Raw genomic sequence first — 15,328 nt, forward strand, 5'->3', positions numbered from 1 at the left:
GAACTGCGACCTAGGGTGTCCTGGTGCCAAGTGCACGTGTGGACACCCTTATGCTTTAACATTGTGTTCGTTATGGACAATCCGTGATGAGCACAGAAGTCCAATAACAGAACACACTGATCGGGGGGGCCGTTCCTCCCAATCACGCCCTTCCAGGTCTCACTGTCATTGCCCACGTGAGCATTGAAGCCCCCCAGCAGAACAATGGAGTCCTCAGTGGGAGTGCTTTCCAGCACCCCCTCCAAGGACTCCAAAAAGGGTGGGTACTCTGAACTGCTGTTTGGTCCATAGGCACAAACAACAGTCAGGACCCGTCCCCCCACCCAAAGGTGGAGGGAGGCTACCCTCTCGTCGGTGAACCCCAACGTACAGGCGCTGAGCCGGGGGGCAATAAGTATACCCAGACCTGCTTGGCGCCTCTAACCGTGGGCAACTCCAGAGTGGAAGAGAGTCCAACCCCTCTCAAGAGGACTGGTACCAGAGCCCAAGCTGTGTGTGGAGGCGAGTCCGACTATATCTAGTCGGAACTTCTCGACCTCACACAACAGCTCGGGCTTATTCCCTGCCATAGAGGTGAGATTCCACGTCCCTAGAGCCAGCTTCTGTAGCCGGGGATCGGATCGCCAAGGTCCCTGCCTTCGGCCACCGCCCAGCGATTGGCTGGCAACCAGTTCAGGGTGTACCCCGCCTCCTGCCCGATGATAGCTGGGATAGGCTCCATTCTTCCAGAAGCACATTTGTCAAGTCACACACTGATGTTGGACGAGAAGTCCTGGCTCTCAGTCTCCGCTCTAATTCATCCCAAAGGTGTTCTATTGGGTTGAGGTCAGGACTCTGTTCAGGCCAGTAAAGTTCATCCACATCAAACTCTCTCATCCATGTGTTTATGGACCCTCATCCATGTCTTTATGGATCATGTTGGAAGAGGAAAGGGCCATCCCCAAACTGATCACATAAAGTTGGGAGCAGTTAATTGTCCAAAAGCTTTTGGTATGCTGAATCCTTCAGACCTCCTTTCACTGGAACTAAGGAGCCAATATTTTGGACAATTCTATGCTCCCAACTTTGTGGAAACAGTTCTTCCATTTCTAACATGGGTCTGCACCTGTGCACAAAGCCAGGTCCATAAAGACATGGATGTGAGAGTTTGGTGTGGCTGAACTTGAGTGGCCTGCACAGAGTCCTGACCTCAACCAAATAGAAAACCCTTGACTTAGAGCGGAAACTGAGAGTCAGGCCTTCTCGTTCAGCATTAGAGTGTATGATCTCACAAATGCGCTTCTTGAAGAACGGTCAAAAATTCCCGTAAACACACTCCTAAACCTTGGGGAAAGCCTTTCCAGATGAGTTGAAGCGTTGATACCTGCAAAGGGTGGACCGGTGTCATATTGAACCATATGGATTAGGAATGAGATGTCACTTAAGTCCAGAAGGTCAAAAGCAGGTGAGCGAATACTTCTGGCAATATAGTGTATTAATTCAATCACGTCTAATTAAAGCGTTTTAAATATTTTGTTTATCAAGCTACTGTACTTTAAAGGGCACAATATTGTGTTGACGGTGTGTCATAAAGATGAGAAAGAGGTGCCTCTTTCTCGCCTTTACGACACACCGTCGCCACAATATCTGTCTATACACATCAGAGAGGTCAAGCAATAGTGAACATTATTATCTTAAAAGTGAGAATAGTTGATGTGTTGAAGCGTTCAAGGGTTCTCTCGGCCTGAATAAAAACTGTGGCTTAAATAATAAAAATCAATGCAAATGAAACCTCAGATTTTTTTTACCACTAGAGAGCGCCAACATACAGTGTGTAAATGCCGTTTGAGGTGCTGAAACAACACAGTCGAAATATCATTCAGTCCAAACTGACATTGGGTCCCTTGAAACACCCTATATAAATCCAAGTTGCTTTATTCTTATTCTTGTTATTCTTATTCTTTAACATCTACATTATGTCTGATGGTATGTAAAAGTAAGTTGGCACAATGTTCATACAGAAGATTAATATGACAACAACAAACCAAAAATACGGAAGTGAAGTCAGAAAAACAGGTGGAAAAAAATTTGTCAGAAAAACAGAAAAAAATAGTCAGAAAAACAGGTGGACAAAAAATTTGTCAGAAAAACAGAAAAAAATAGTCAGAAAACCAAAGCCCTCAAAAAAATTACTCAGTTTTTTTTTTATCCAAGTGAATGCAATACGCTTCCGTACAAAAAGGATGATAAAGTTTTTTTTTTTTTCACACATTAGGAAATGAGACCTGATCATGGGATCACAGCACATGATTTGTCAAATAACCCTATGACATGTGTTGTGACCTGAGTGTCGGTGGAAAGAAGATGTCGGCTTAATAAATGCAACATGAGCCTTTTGACAATTGCGGTGTGGTTTTGCAATGAAACTGGGCGTCACAGTCAGAGAGGAAGAGACGGTGAGGAGGAGGTGGAGGAGGAGGGTGGAAGGGAGGGGAAGGGCCTCACAAATGTCAAAGCACTTCACTTGACAGAAGATGGACTCTGTGAGAGTCACTACATTAAAGCACTGATATTGTTTGTTAATCAACTGCCCGACTGCTGTAGTGTCTCACATCAATTGTGGCACTACAATGGACTCGAGTATGATGGAGATAATAGAAGAATTCATGGAGAGTGCATTGGTGCACTGGGTATGTCATTTAATGTTTATCATTCTCGCCTAGAGAAAAAGGTTATCACTTTTTTTTTGTAACAATGGTGTGTAGAAAGTGTAAAAAGCTCACTTGGCTTCAGTATATTATTTCCATTAACTAGCTAATCAAAGTACAATACTGATGGTTACTACTGCAAATAGATCAGTTTATTGTGTGCAGCAAAACAGACCGCCTACTTCCCCTTTTTAAAGCTTCCTTTGCCTCTTCATAACTGCTTTTTTCCATCTCAGCCAGAGCACTTCCGTGGCCTTCTTCTTCTTCATCTTCTTTAAAATAAATAAATAAATGAATTATATATATATATATAATGCTATTGTGTTTTCAGCTTGCCCCAAAACCAATTGTGAATTTGTACATTATATATATAAAAAAAATCAGCTGTTTTCCACATGATGCTAATTAGCCTGAAGCCCCCCCTTCTGCTCAATGAAGAGACTTTATGATGTAAATGAATGGTGTACACAAGCTTGTAGGGGTGTTAATGGTACACGGGACACGTGCACAGACATTTTTTGTTGGGCAGGTGTCAAGTCAAAAAGGGCACCCAAGGCCAAAATAAAATTAAGGAAAAACATATCTAAAAATACTGATCCAGGATTAAAGAGAACTACTACCCCAAGTGGCCTTCTTTAGTTCCTTTTCTTTATGCTTTTGTTGCCTTCCTTTTCTTGGAATTATGCTGCATTTCCTTTTTGAAGAGATAAGTCAGTTTTCTGTATAACAATTAGGAATGACTTACTGACCCTCCATGAAGCTGGGAACACAGCATACATTATTTTACCGACAGTGTTGAAGCATTACTCTAATAGTATACTATTGCTAATATCTCACCAGACTGTCATGTAGCATAATTTTAAGATCTACCTTTCATTTCAAATCAGACACCCATTAATAGGTAATGTTAACAGTGGGCGGCGGCACGGAGCGTCTGCCTCACAGTTCTGAGGACCGGGAATCAATCCCCGGCCCCGCCTGTGTGGAGTTTGCATGTTCTCCCCATGCCTGCGTGGGTTTTCTCCGGGCACTCCGGTTTCCTCCCACATACCCAAAAACATGCATGGTAGGTTAATTGACAACTCTAAATTGCCTGTGGGTGTGAATGTGAGTGCCAATGTGCCCTGTGATTGGCTGGCAACCACTTCAGGGTGTACCCTGCCTCCTGCCTGAAGATCGCTGGGATAGGCTCCAGCACGCCCGCGACACTAGTGAGGAGAAGTGGCTCAGAAAATGGGTGGATGGATGTTAACAGTGGGCCCATAATTATGCCAACAAAATCAACTTAACAGCTAAATACATTTACCATTTATTAATAATTTTTGGGCGGCACGGTGGCCGACTGGTTAGAGCGTCAGCCTCACAGTTCTGAGGTGCGGGGTTCAATCCCCGTCCCCGCCTGTGTGGAGTTTGCATGTTCTCCCCGTGCCTGCGTGGGTTTCCTCCCACATCCCAAAAACATGCATTAATTGGAGACTTTAAATTGCCCGTAGGCATGACTGTGAGTGCGAATGGTTGTTAGTTTCTATGTGCCCTGCGATTGGCTGGCAACCAGTTCAGAGTGTACCCCGCCTCCTGCCCGATGACAGCTGGGATAGGCTCCAGCACGCCCGCGACCCTAGTGAGGAGAAGCGGCTCAGAAAATGGATGGATTAATAATTTTTGTATGATGCTCTATATCATAAACCATTATATGTTGCCTTTGAATTAATTTTGATTTTTTTGTTAATTTCTCAAAATTATTCCTTATTTGTAAACCACAACTGTTGAAGTATAAATATTTGTGGCGAATTAGAACATGGTATGTGTGTTTCTTTTACCTGAAGTTCTACTTCAACATGTTTGTGGTCACGCTTTTTGTTCTTCGGGCTTTCACATCAAAATCAATAAGATTATAGATTAAATAAAACTAGCGTGAAATAGTAAAACTCTCTTTAAATTTTCTGTGCGTCCGTCGATATCTCCCTCTTCCGCTCTCTTCATTAAACATGCGTCCAAATGTTAATAAACTTGCTGGACAAGACTTTGAAATCACAGATTTGATAAGTACAAAACGTGTAGCTCTACGTTATGCATGGATGCACTTTGTGTGAAATGTGACGTCCTACCCAACCCTATTTATATTTATTTACAAAACGTCGGGCCAGTAACCATGTAATGTTTTCACTGTTGCTAAAATGCCAAGTGTGATTAATTATGCACCAACCAGTCAGGCATTGCACAAACACTGTCATTACCTTTCTGTTTGTCTGTGTCTGACGCTGCAGCGGTTTTGGCCTGGCGACTTGTGCTCTGCACTGCATCAGAGCTAAGTGAAGGTGGAGGAGGAAGAGGGAGGGACACAATTCTCACGAGAACTCAAAAAACTGTCTGTCAGATATCAAAGCACCTTTGGGAGGAAATTGATTACAGAGAGAATATTTTTTATTTTTAAAAATAATTACGAATGAAGAAAAAAAATTGCATTCCATCAGAAAGGGCACTTTTCTCATCCGGTGCAAAAAAAAAAAAAAAAAAAAGCTGGTGCTTGAGCCCCACTAGAGGTTTATCAGTGTATGTGCCTGATGGTTAGTGTCCCTTACAATGGGCCACACGTCATATTCTGAATTGTGCCTGAAGCTTGTAGACATTGTGCATCTTCCTTGAGGGGATTTTGCCCTCAAGGCCTCGACCACACGGCCTCACCTCAGATGCCCAGCCACGTCCATGTTGTGTCTCTGTTTACAAACAGTGCAGGTGGAAATAAACTTCCTTAAACAAACGTTTGCATTGGCAGGTTTTCTTAGCAGAGCTTGAAACATTGGCTGCGGCCCCGTTTGGATGCTTGTCACTGTGACGTGCTTTCTAAGTGTGAGCACCAAGTCCCACCTGTCCACACGGTTGTAAGCGGCTTCTGTGAAAAGGCTCCCCGTTTACATACTTGTCACGCTCAGGTGTCATTTCCTGATCGCTCACTGAGATCTATCAGGACCAAAACCTCACGCTTCAAAAACAAAAACAAACAGGGGTACAAAACAAACAAAATTACTTTTGCGCAACAGAAAGCATTTAGTTTTTTTTATGGATTATACTACAATATTTAGTGCTATTGTTTTGTATTGTATCTTTATTGTAAATTAGCATCATTATATTGCTGATGTAGATTGTTTCCTTACATTCTATTCCATGATTGCACCAGTCCTTTGTTTATGAGCAACTTATTTCCTTGTTTGTTGCGTTGGCAAACACAAATAACACTTCACAATAAATCGAATTCTCTTGCAGGTTCAGCTCTTTGAGAAGATGGTGGAGATGGAGAACGGTGTCCCACTCTACAGTCAGTACATCGAAGTGAATTCCATTTCTCGGGACTGCTACCTCAGACTGACCAATGGGATTTTCCTCAACGAGGTCATGAGGATCATGTAAGGCTTGTTTACCGCTAACTACATCTTAGTATGCAATGGGGCAGCACTAGTGGACTGGTGAACTGCCTCAGAGTTCTGAAATTCGTGTTTGAATTTCAGCTCCGGCAAAGTTTGCATGTTCTCCTACATTCCGAAAACATGCATGTTAGGTTAACTGAAGACTGCAATTTGTCCACAGGTGGGAAATTGTGAATGTTTTTTTGTGTGTAAATGTGCTTTACGATTGGCTGCGACCAGTCCAGGGTACACCCCGCCTCTCGGCCAAAGTTAGCTGGGTTCGGCTAAACCTCACCCGCAATCCTAATGAAGACAGGCACTATAGAAAATGGATGGATGGATAGTAGTATACAGTGTTCTGTGCCAATCCGACGATATAAAGCAGTGAAAGTATTCAAGCCTAAAAGGTTAACAAGGGAACCATTGCAATCAGGTTAGGAAAAATGCAGCACAAATGTAATATGCACATATTTTGAAGTTTATTTAATGAAGCATGATTCTAATTAAAAATACTTTTTATTCTCTTGCATTACTTGATAAGACATTTGTCACACTCACATTCATAATGCTTGCATTGTTCTATCGTCACTTTGATAAATGTCATTAATGCGTCTTCCAGTCATATTTGCCACAAATACTCAGTGAAACATGAAATAGGTTCTGCATACATGGCGCCTTGTTAGTCATCTCTGCTGAATTTCTCATCAGAGTGTTAATTTTTTTACCACATTCATATTTCCTGCAATTGACAAGACAGGAAGGGTGGAAGGCTGATTAATTTGGCCTGACTTAACCTCAGTTATTTCGATAGCTAATTGCATGAGGATTCTCACTGGCGGCGTGTCATCTCATTAAAATTTTATTCACCGGCTGCAGAATTCCACCACTACATACTTTTTTTTTTTTTTTGGGGGGGGCGGGGGGGGGGGGGGGGGGGGGGGGGGGGGGAGCAAATGTGACACTGAGCTGTTTGATCAAACTGCAATAAATAGACTTCCATGTCTATGTCATGCCTGTTTTATGTGTCCCAGAGACCCAAACCCAAGGGTGGAGAGGTTGTACGACAGCGAGACAGATGACTACATGCAGAGAATACAGAACTTCTCCATCTTAAATCGACACCTCCGAGCCTTCTACCAGGTAGGGGAGGGATTGCCGAGAGAGGTCAAGATGCTACATTCGATTATCAGAAAGGAATTCATCAGAGTAGAGCGTACAAAGATTTAGTGTTTGGACTTTATACACACAACGCTGGTTAAGATTCCTTATATGATTGACTCCCAAGTACTCATAGCCTTTCTTTCTGTGTGTTTAGAAAGTTCATGCCTATATAAATTCGAATTTGCAATGGATTCACCATTCTAAAAATACATTTAAAGACGCTGCAAAGTGAATTCAAGAGATATGTTCCTAAACACGTTCTACATGAAGATAATTGCTGAAAACGTGCAAGGACTGAGAACTATGGAGTACCAAATCGTTAAACTTTTTTTCACATTTTCAGTTTGTGTGGCTAAAACAGAGCCCACTGACACACTTTGGCTCAGGACTGATCCCCCCCCCCCCTCCATTCTATAAGAACTTGAGCACCTTTGTTGGCATCAGCAGTTTTTCGGCGAAAATGTGAGTTTCAAATACTTGGCCCATTTCTTCCATTACAGCGTGCAGCTAGCTAACTAGCTATGCCTACAACCCAAAAATGCATCTTTGCTGGATGCCACAATTTTTAGAACAGCTCGGTGTTGTGATTTAATTTCCCAAGTTTTTTCTGTTTTGTGTTATTCAGGCTACCTTAATATGGTAGAACACAAAGCATTGTCTGCCGTGTAGTGTGAGCCACAGGCCGAATTACACAAAATCCGCCATGTTTAATAAAGGGTTGATTTTCCGGGGTTGTCTGTGTATGTTCACCCACACACCAACAGAGTACCAAGCGAAGAGGTGATGCCACAAACGAGTTTGGGGTCCAAGAGGAGCCCCAGTTAGCTCGCAAGCTAGCTGGGGCCTAGTCCCTCTCGTCATGGCATGGAAAGCCGTACGACGTCCCAGCGGGATATATTCCAGGCTCCAGAGGCTTTAAGTGTACATATTTTCGCGGCTCAAAAATAAGTAGGAGTAGTGGTATTTGATTGACAGTGGACAGTAGACCAGGGAGCTGTTTTATTTTTGATTTTACATACCGTGCAATTTTTTTAATCATTCAAATTTGGCAGGGTTGTTAACAACACTCTTCCCTGTGGTGTATCACATTTACAAGACATTGACTTTCACTTTACAGGGATTATATGTAGTAATTAATGGGTCATTTGTTAATGAGACTCTGGCCAGTAAGCGCAACAAGATTTGCTTTGCCAAAAACGCATATGCCGTAAAAGCATTTCCAGATGAAAAACAGCAATGGCTATTTTGGTGCAAGTACTGAAACAACTTCCAGCTCATTATAAATAGAAAAGCCTCTTAAAAGGGAGAAACATTCTTTTACTACAACATAACTCAAGGCTATAAGGGAGAGAGAGAGAGGGATGAAGGAGCATGTTTCTAGCTGTAAGGTTGCAAAAACAGCAAGATGGAAAAATGAAGCAACTATGAGTCTCACTACAAGAACATTCCTCTGAGGGATATTGTAAATAGTTGGAAGTGCACTCACGGGATGACAGAGCATTTGTACGAACAAGAAGATGAAACCGAACATTTCCTTCCTCTATTATGAAGCAAATTGGGCCATTTTCTTTTAGCCGCCATTGTGGTTGGTGGTATTGAGGAAAGGAACAGACCATTTATCAACTAAGTTGCAGTATCATTTTTGTGCAGTGCTCATGTGTTGGTGTCATTTGAAGGAATTACCCACTAGTTTCTCTCCAGCAGGATTGATGAGACAAAGAAAGCCTCCCTGAGCACCAGTCAGGTGGAGTCACTAGTAACACACATCGCAACAGCAAGGTTTCATTTCCTCATTTTTTTGTGAATCATTCTTGTCCTTGAAAGCTCAGAGCAGCACAAGTCTCTGACATTCGTGATAATTGATTCACGTGAAGTCAGTGTAAGACACACGTTTGACACAAGACAGCCATGTTTTTTCTGATGTAAATAAATATATTTGGGACACATAGTCTTTTACTACGTCAAGCATTAGGGATTCATTATAAATCTTCACAAATTAAATAAAGTTTTAACAGTGGCATAGCATGGACTGCCAGTGCCTAGGGAGAGTCAAGTATTTGCAGCTTTAAATCAGAGGACCAATAGCAACGTTTGGTTCCACTAGTCCAGTATTAAACCAAAACAATCAAAGTATGTAATGAGCCAGATTTGTTTATAGACAGACAGACAAATAAATAAAATGAACAGACAGACAGGAATAATGGAATAGGAATCGAGCTTTCTTCTGTGGTTACTTTGACTTATTGGAATTGTGCCAGTAGGGTGAACATTTTGGACTGGCACGAGGCGGATGAATGAATTTTTTCATTCATCAAGAATGCAAGTCAGAGGACAGAAAACCGTTGCAGTTTCAACCATAAAAAATGGCAACTATACTGTAGTGATCCAGCAGTGTCTTATGGAATTTAATTTGGCTCAACATGGGAAACGTCTGTTATTAAATGGTGGAATGAAGTGCCAGGTTAATTCCGATTGGTGGTTATGCAAACCCGTCTGTTTGCTTCATAGATGGCTACGGTCGTGATGGACAGGCACTCTGCTAGTGTATGGAGAAGTGACGTGAGTTAGGCCTGGTACACACGTAAAGACAATCGGCCTGTTTTTGTGCCGATTCTGCCCCTGAACAGACAGCCTCCAGGAACAGGACGTCATACAGACAAACACACATAAATTATTACGAAAACACCACTATGAGTTTATGTATACCATACAGGGCTTGACATTAACTTTTTTATGTAAAGCGCTGATAGTATATGTTATTTGTAATGGAATCAAGGCTCTCTTTTAAAGTCCGTGTAAAGTTAATTCAGAGATTCATTTCTCAATAAATTAAACTTGTTTGAAGATAACTGGTGAAAACATATTCAAAGAGCGGGGCACTTGTGACATACAGTTAGCTGGCTGGCTATACTATACCTACACCCCAAAAATGCATCATCGCATAGTCCGCTGGTGTGGCCGCTTTAGCGCCTCATTTTCAGCTGTGAGTGTGTGCACATCACAGAGAGAAGGCGGAAAAGTGAGGGTAAAAAAAAAAATCTGAAGCCTGTGGACCGGGGCTCGGGCTGGCATGGCCGCTTTAGAGCGCCTTGTGTTTGGCCGTGTGTGTGTGAGCACATCACAGAAAGAAGGTAGAAGAGCGAGGGGGGCGGGACAAAATCTGACGTGACAGTTAGCATGTGGCCAGCGGCTTCATGCTGGCGTGGCCACTTTAAAATGCCTCGTCGCGCAGTGGAAAAACCCCACGATGATAAAGGTGGGCTATATTCCAGTCTACAGAAGCTTTGAGTGGCTATATCAAACATGTAGCTATGTACAGTATAGGTGTAATAAAGATCCTAGAGGAAGTAGAATCCATTTTTCTAGCTCATTGCAGTGGCAATTGATTGAAAGTTGACAGTTGAGCAGAGTGTGTTTTCAACACATTCAGCGGACACGCCCACAGTGTCTGAGACAAACAACGGCTTGATTTTTTTCACGACTTTGAAGCCACAATTTATGCACTTTTTTTTAATCATTAAAATTTATCAGGGCTGTTAACAAAACTCATCGCTGCTGTGTTAACGTCACAAGACTTATTTTCACTTTACAGGGACTTGAAATATCCATCAGTATTAATCTCGTCCTCTTTAGGGTTTCTTGTGAGCTAGAGACTATCTCAGCTGACTTTGGGCGAGAGGCGGCATACACCCTGGAGTGGTCACCAGCCAATGGCAGGGCTCTATTCAATATAAGATGCAATTAAAATATGGATGTATCACCACTGCCTCCAGATATAAAGCTAACAAGCATCCAAAAGTAACGCTTTAATTAAGTTGGATAAACTACAGCGCAAATCGGGTGTGTAAAAATCCATCAAGCTTGACAGCCTCCAATCAGCAGCGGGCCAAACGGAACACTATGAGACATGGCAATCATAACGTTGCAGATGGATTTGAATTCTCTTCACTCGTGCAAGCCAGAAGCCTGGTGGAAATGTTGCTTTCTGGATGCAAAACTTTAAAGCAGTCGATTATTTTCAGAGGCAGACTTGTAGAGAGATCAAGACTAATTCTTGCTTATCTGCTATGGAAAACACTTGGCTGGAAGAAGCTGGAGTGTAGAGCAGCTGCAGATAACCCCGCATGTGTCTGGCATGTCGTTAATCTGTGGAATAAGTGGCGTATTGATGATGTTGCCAAATGGTGATGTCTACATTACACTACACAAAACTTTTGGCTATCACAGTTCAGAGAAAATTGCCTATGAGCATGATGACAGCAACACCAGTCTTCAAAATAAACCTGTTGAATTTCCTGCAAGATGTTTGTTAGGCTGCACAATGACTAGTTTCACATCCCACTCCGTACATTGCCTCTCTATCAGCATGCACTTAAAACTTGGAGGATGCGGCAGAGTGAACTGTAATTGGGAGTTTTTTTCCCCCCCGCACTCGGCTGATTGTGTGTCCATGGATACAGCAGCAAAATGTGAACAGGTGGTGGAGCAGCAAGCCAAAGTCAGTCTGTGGCTCTGTGACAATAGGCGTTTTTTAATTAACAGCAAAATAGTTTGGTCCTAGCCACTGAAGCCCATGCTCTATTCATGGCAAATTAGCAGCTTGGAAAGGGAGCACTCTTTACCTGTCTTGTGTGTGGGGGAAAAAAACAAAAACTAAACAAAGGCTTGAAGTTGTTCCGCCCAGAAATGAATTTCCAGAATTTCTGGACAAGCAACATCTGACATTATCCAATTTCATTTAATATTACTTTACTTTAATATTATTTGCCACAAGATTTTGTTCAAGTTATGGTGACATCCATGCTATAGAACAGCTCACAAATCTATCTATCTATCTATCTATCTATCTATCTATCTATCTATCTATCTATCTATCTATCTATCTATCTATCTATCTATCTATCTATCTATCTATCTATCTATCTATCTATCTGTCTGTCTGTCTGTCTGTCTGTCTGTCTGTCTGTCTGTCTGTGACACCTACATACCCACCCACCCAGAGAGTAATGACCTTGGAAATTATTATTTCTTTTTCCATTCTTTTCAACCCCCCCCCACCCCCCAAAAAAAACATTGAAAAATGAACAAAAATTTTGTTTGTTGAAGTGGTGCGCAAGTGTATCTACCCGGGGGAATACCGAACATTCGCCACATGCTGGCTCATCCTGCATGTCTGGTGTCAGTGAACCGGCATTGTCTGCATCATTATCATCATCAAAACTTTCCGCCAGCCTGTTTGTATTGGAAACAAGAGATTTTGCTTCTCGAGTCTTTTTCAAAGGGTTTTTGTTCAGTAGAACAGATTAATAGACCTCAATGAAACACATTCTTTTGAAACAGAGAACATCAAGATGTTGTTACAGTAAAAGAACTCCTCACAAAGCTGCTACTTTGTGGACAAAACAAGCGTTTGTGCCATGGCAGTGGCAGCAGGTGAATCACACTACTGGACGTCTTCCATCATGCTCCACTGACATTGTGTACTGTACATTGGAGATGTGAACAAGCTGATGAGGGCGTAAAACTGTGGGAAAGTTTCCACTCCAAGCAAAACGTTTGCTACACCCAAATTATATTTTTACACAATATTTGCGTGCTGAACAGGAGCTTTTGACATTTTTCAAATTCTTATTTCACAGAAAAATGATTTAAATTCAAATATTCAGAAACTGATGTTTTTATTTGTTTCTGTTTTCACGTCTTTAAAAATCTTTTATTTGTCCTGTCAGAACTGTCAGACGGTTTTGTGTCAGCCTGTTTTTTTTTTGTACACTACATACCCTGTGAAATTAATAGAGAATGTTGAATCTTGAAATTTGAACAGATTTGGGTAAAAATAAATACAAATGTGGGCTGTTGTTTGGGTTTAATTGACTATCATGTCATACATGAAAATAATTAATTTCATTTAAATGTTATACACATAAATATAATGTCAAAATCTGGCATATCTTCAAATCCTCTTTTACCTGAAAATGTGACAAAAACCTAACCTAACTGAACAAAATCGGATGGAGTAAGATGATAAGGAATTGATGTATATTTATGCTTGTAATCTTTAAAAATGCTTTAATTCAACCTTGAAACTGTATTAATGTTTTTTTCCCAGACTGAACACATGTAATGACTTTTGTGTATAGGAGGACCTGCAGCAGTTGATATTGATGCCGCTCCCCAACATCGCCATCTTGGGCCAGGACCCCTTCACAGGTACAAGATAATAATATTATTTGATCCTATCTGTGCAGCAGTATAGCCATTCTACGTCATTCGCCAGTCTTCAACTATGCAAAGCATTATGGTGATAATGACAGGAAGGTGATGCTGGTGATGATAATGATGGTGATGCCATTTACTGTATCTTTGTGTATTCAGAGGCAGCAGTGGAGGAACTGAGGCGCTTGCTGCTGCTCCTGCTCGGAAGTGCTGTGCAGGTGAGACAGCCGCCATTGAGTTGGACTGACTGATTTACAATTTTACTTGTAGAGAGCCAACAAAATGTGGCTTGCTAGAACGTCTCTCACTTGTACAATTGTTTCCCAACTTTTGGCTTATTTGAGAGCGTCAGACTCATTATATGCCAAACACAGTGGGATTTAACCAATTTATTAGCGTGATGATAATTTTAGAGCTCAATTCCTGGTCAACTTCAAGTCATGTGTGTTGGTATCATAGCCAAATGTCACAATGCAGAAAGTGGCACAACACCACACAATTAACTTACATAGTATGTGAGATTTATGTAAGGGTAAAGCCCAAAAATGAATTATACTTTGGGTACACACTTGAATACTCTGACATTTTTGCTTATAATTGTCTATTCAGGGGTGACAAACTCATTTCTGTCATGGGCCACATTGTTGTTATGACTTCCCTCGGAGGGCCGTTACGACTATGCACCCATATACAGCAGACCCACACATACTCGTGGTTCGGCAACTGCGGATTCTTCTATTCACTGATTTTTCCATTTCATTAAAAAACTAATTCTAATTTATTTTTCAATTTGATTTTCATTTTTCTTTTTGTTTTTCTGTTTTTGTGGGGAACAAATCCTGATAACAATCGTTGGCGGTTCATCCCCGCCTATTCAATATTCAATAAGGCAATTCTTATTTTACGTGGATTTTTGCTGTACGTGGTCTGGCTCGATAGCGGAGGTCCACTGTAAATGAATTATCACCTCATAAAATTACATATACACAATAAATTGATGGGTAACTAGTTTTGAAATCAGAAGCCTATAAAAATGTTCTTTAACTGTTATAAAATTTATTTTAAAAGGGGAATTAGTAAGAAAAAAATGCTTGCAATATCTCAATGTGATAAAAAGTGAAGACAATTTGCAATTTTGATTTTCGCAAGAAACATGAAGTCTACGACCATGATTTGCTTTCGCGGGCCACATAAAATAATGTGGTGGGCCGGAGCTGGGCCCCGGGCCACCAGTTTGAGACCTGTGGTCTATATGCACTAAAGTATTGGGACACCTGGTCATTACTGCTAATGCTACAGGAAGTTTAAGGAGAAGAACATCCATCCATCCATTTTCTGAGCCGCGGGCGTGCTGGAGCCTATCCCAGCTATCATCACAGGAGGCGGGGTACACCCTGAACTGGTTGCCAGCCAATTCCAGGGCACACATAAACAAACAACCATTTGCACTCACATTCAGACCTATGGGCAATTTAGAGTCTTCAATCAACCTACCACGCACGTTTTTGGGATGTGGGAGGAAACCGGAGTTCCCCCGACAAAACGCACGCAGGCACGGGGAGAACATGCAAACTCCACACAGGCAGGGCGGGGATTGAACCCCGGTCCTCAGAACTGTGAGGCAGACGCTCTAACCAGTCGACCACCATGCCGTCGGAGAAGAACATTTTTTATTTAAACTTTTTAAGATTTACACGTGTCCAACGGACATAAGAGGGCCTCTATGGCTCACAATCTCACAGTTTTAGGTCAGGCCAATGATTCATACATATTTAATAGGAAAAAATGATGATGAAAATGATGAGGAAACCTTACCAAAGGTACTGCATTATTGAAAAAAATAGTCCTGGTTTCATTACA

The 15,328-nt window shown here is 41.7% G+C and overlaps 1 protein-coding gene across 4 annotated transcripts in view; it reads left to right on the forward strand.

The window, feature by feature from the left end:
* The first annotated feature begins 2,498 nt into the window (after positions 1–2,498).
* Positions 2,499–15,328, forward strand: part of ccdc88b (coiled-coil domain containing 88B) — a 62,982-nt gene continuing 50,152 nt past the window's right edge. For all 4 annotated transcript variants that reach the window (XM_061787753.1, XM_061787754.1, XM_061787755.1 and 1 more), the window contains exons 1-5: positions 2,499–2,669; positions 5,952–6,091; positions 7,123–7,231; positions 13,393–13,462; positions 13,628–13,686. In XM_061787753.1, the coding sequence (XP_061643737.1) occupies positions 2,610–2,669; positions 5,952–6,091; positions 7,123–7,231; positions 13,393–13,462; positions 13,628–13,686 (438 nt within the window). In that variant the 5' untranslated portion in view covers positions 2,499–2,609. The remainder of the gene's footprint in view (positions 2,670–5,951; positions 6,092–7,122; positions 7,232–13,392; positions 13,463–13,627; positions 13,687–15,328) is intronic.

The sequence above is a fragment of the Phyllopteryx taeniolatus genome, chromosome 10 (genome assembly GCF_024500385.1).
Source record: "Phyllopteryx taeniolatus isolate TA_2022b chromosome 10, UOR_Ptae_1.2, whole genome shotgun sequence".
Classification (NCBI taxonomy): Eukaryota; Metazoa; Chordata; class Actinopteri; order Syngnathiformes; family Syngnathidae; genus Phyllopteryx; species Phyllopteryx taeniolatus.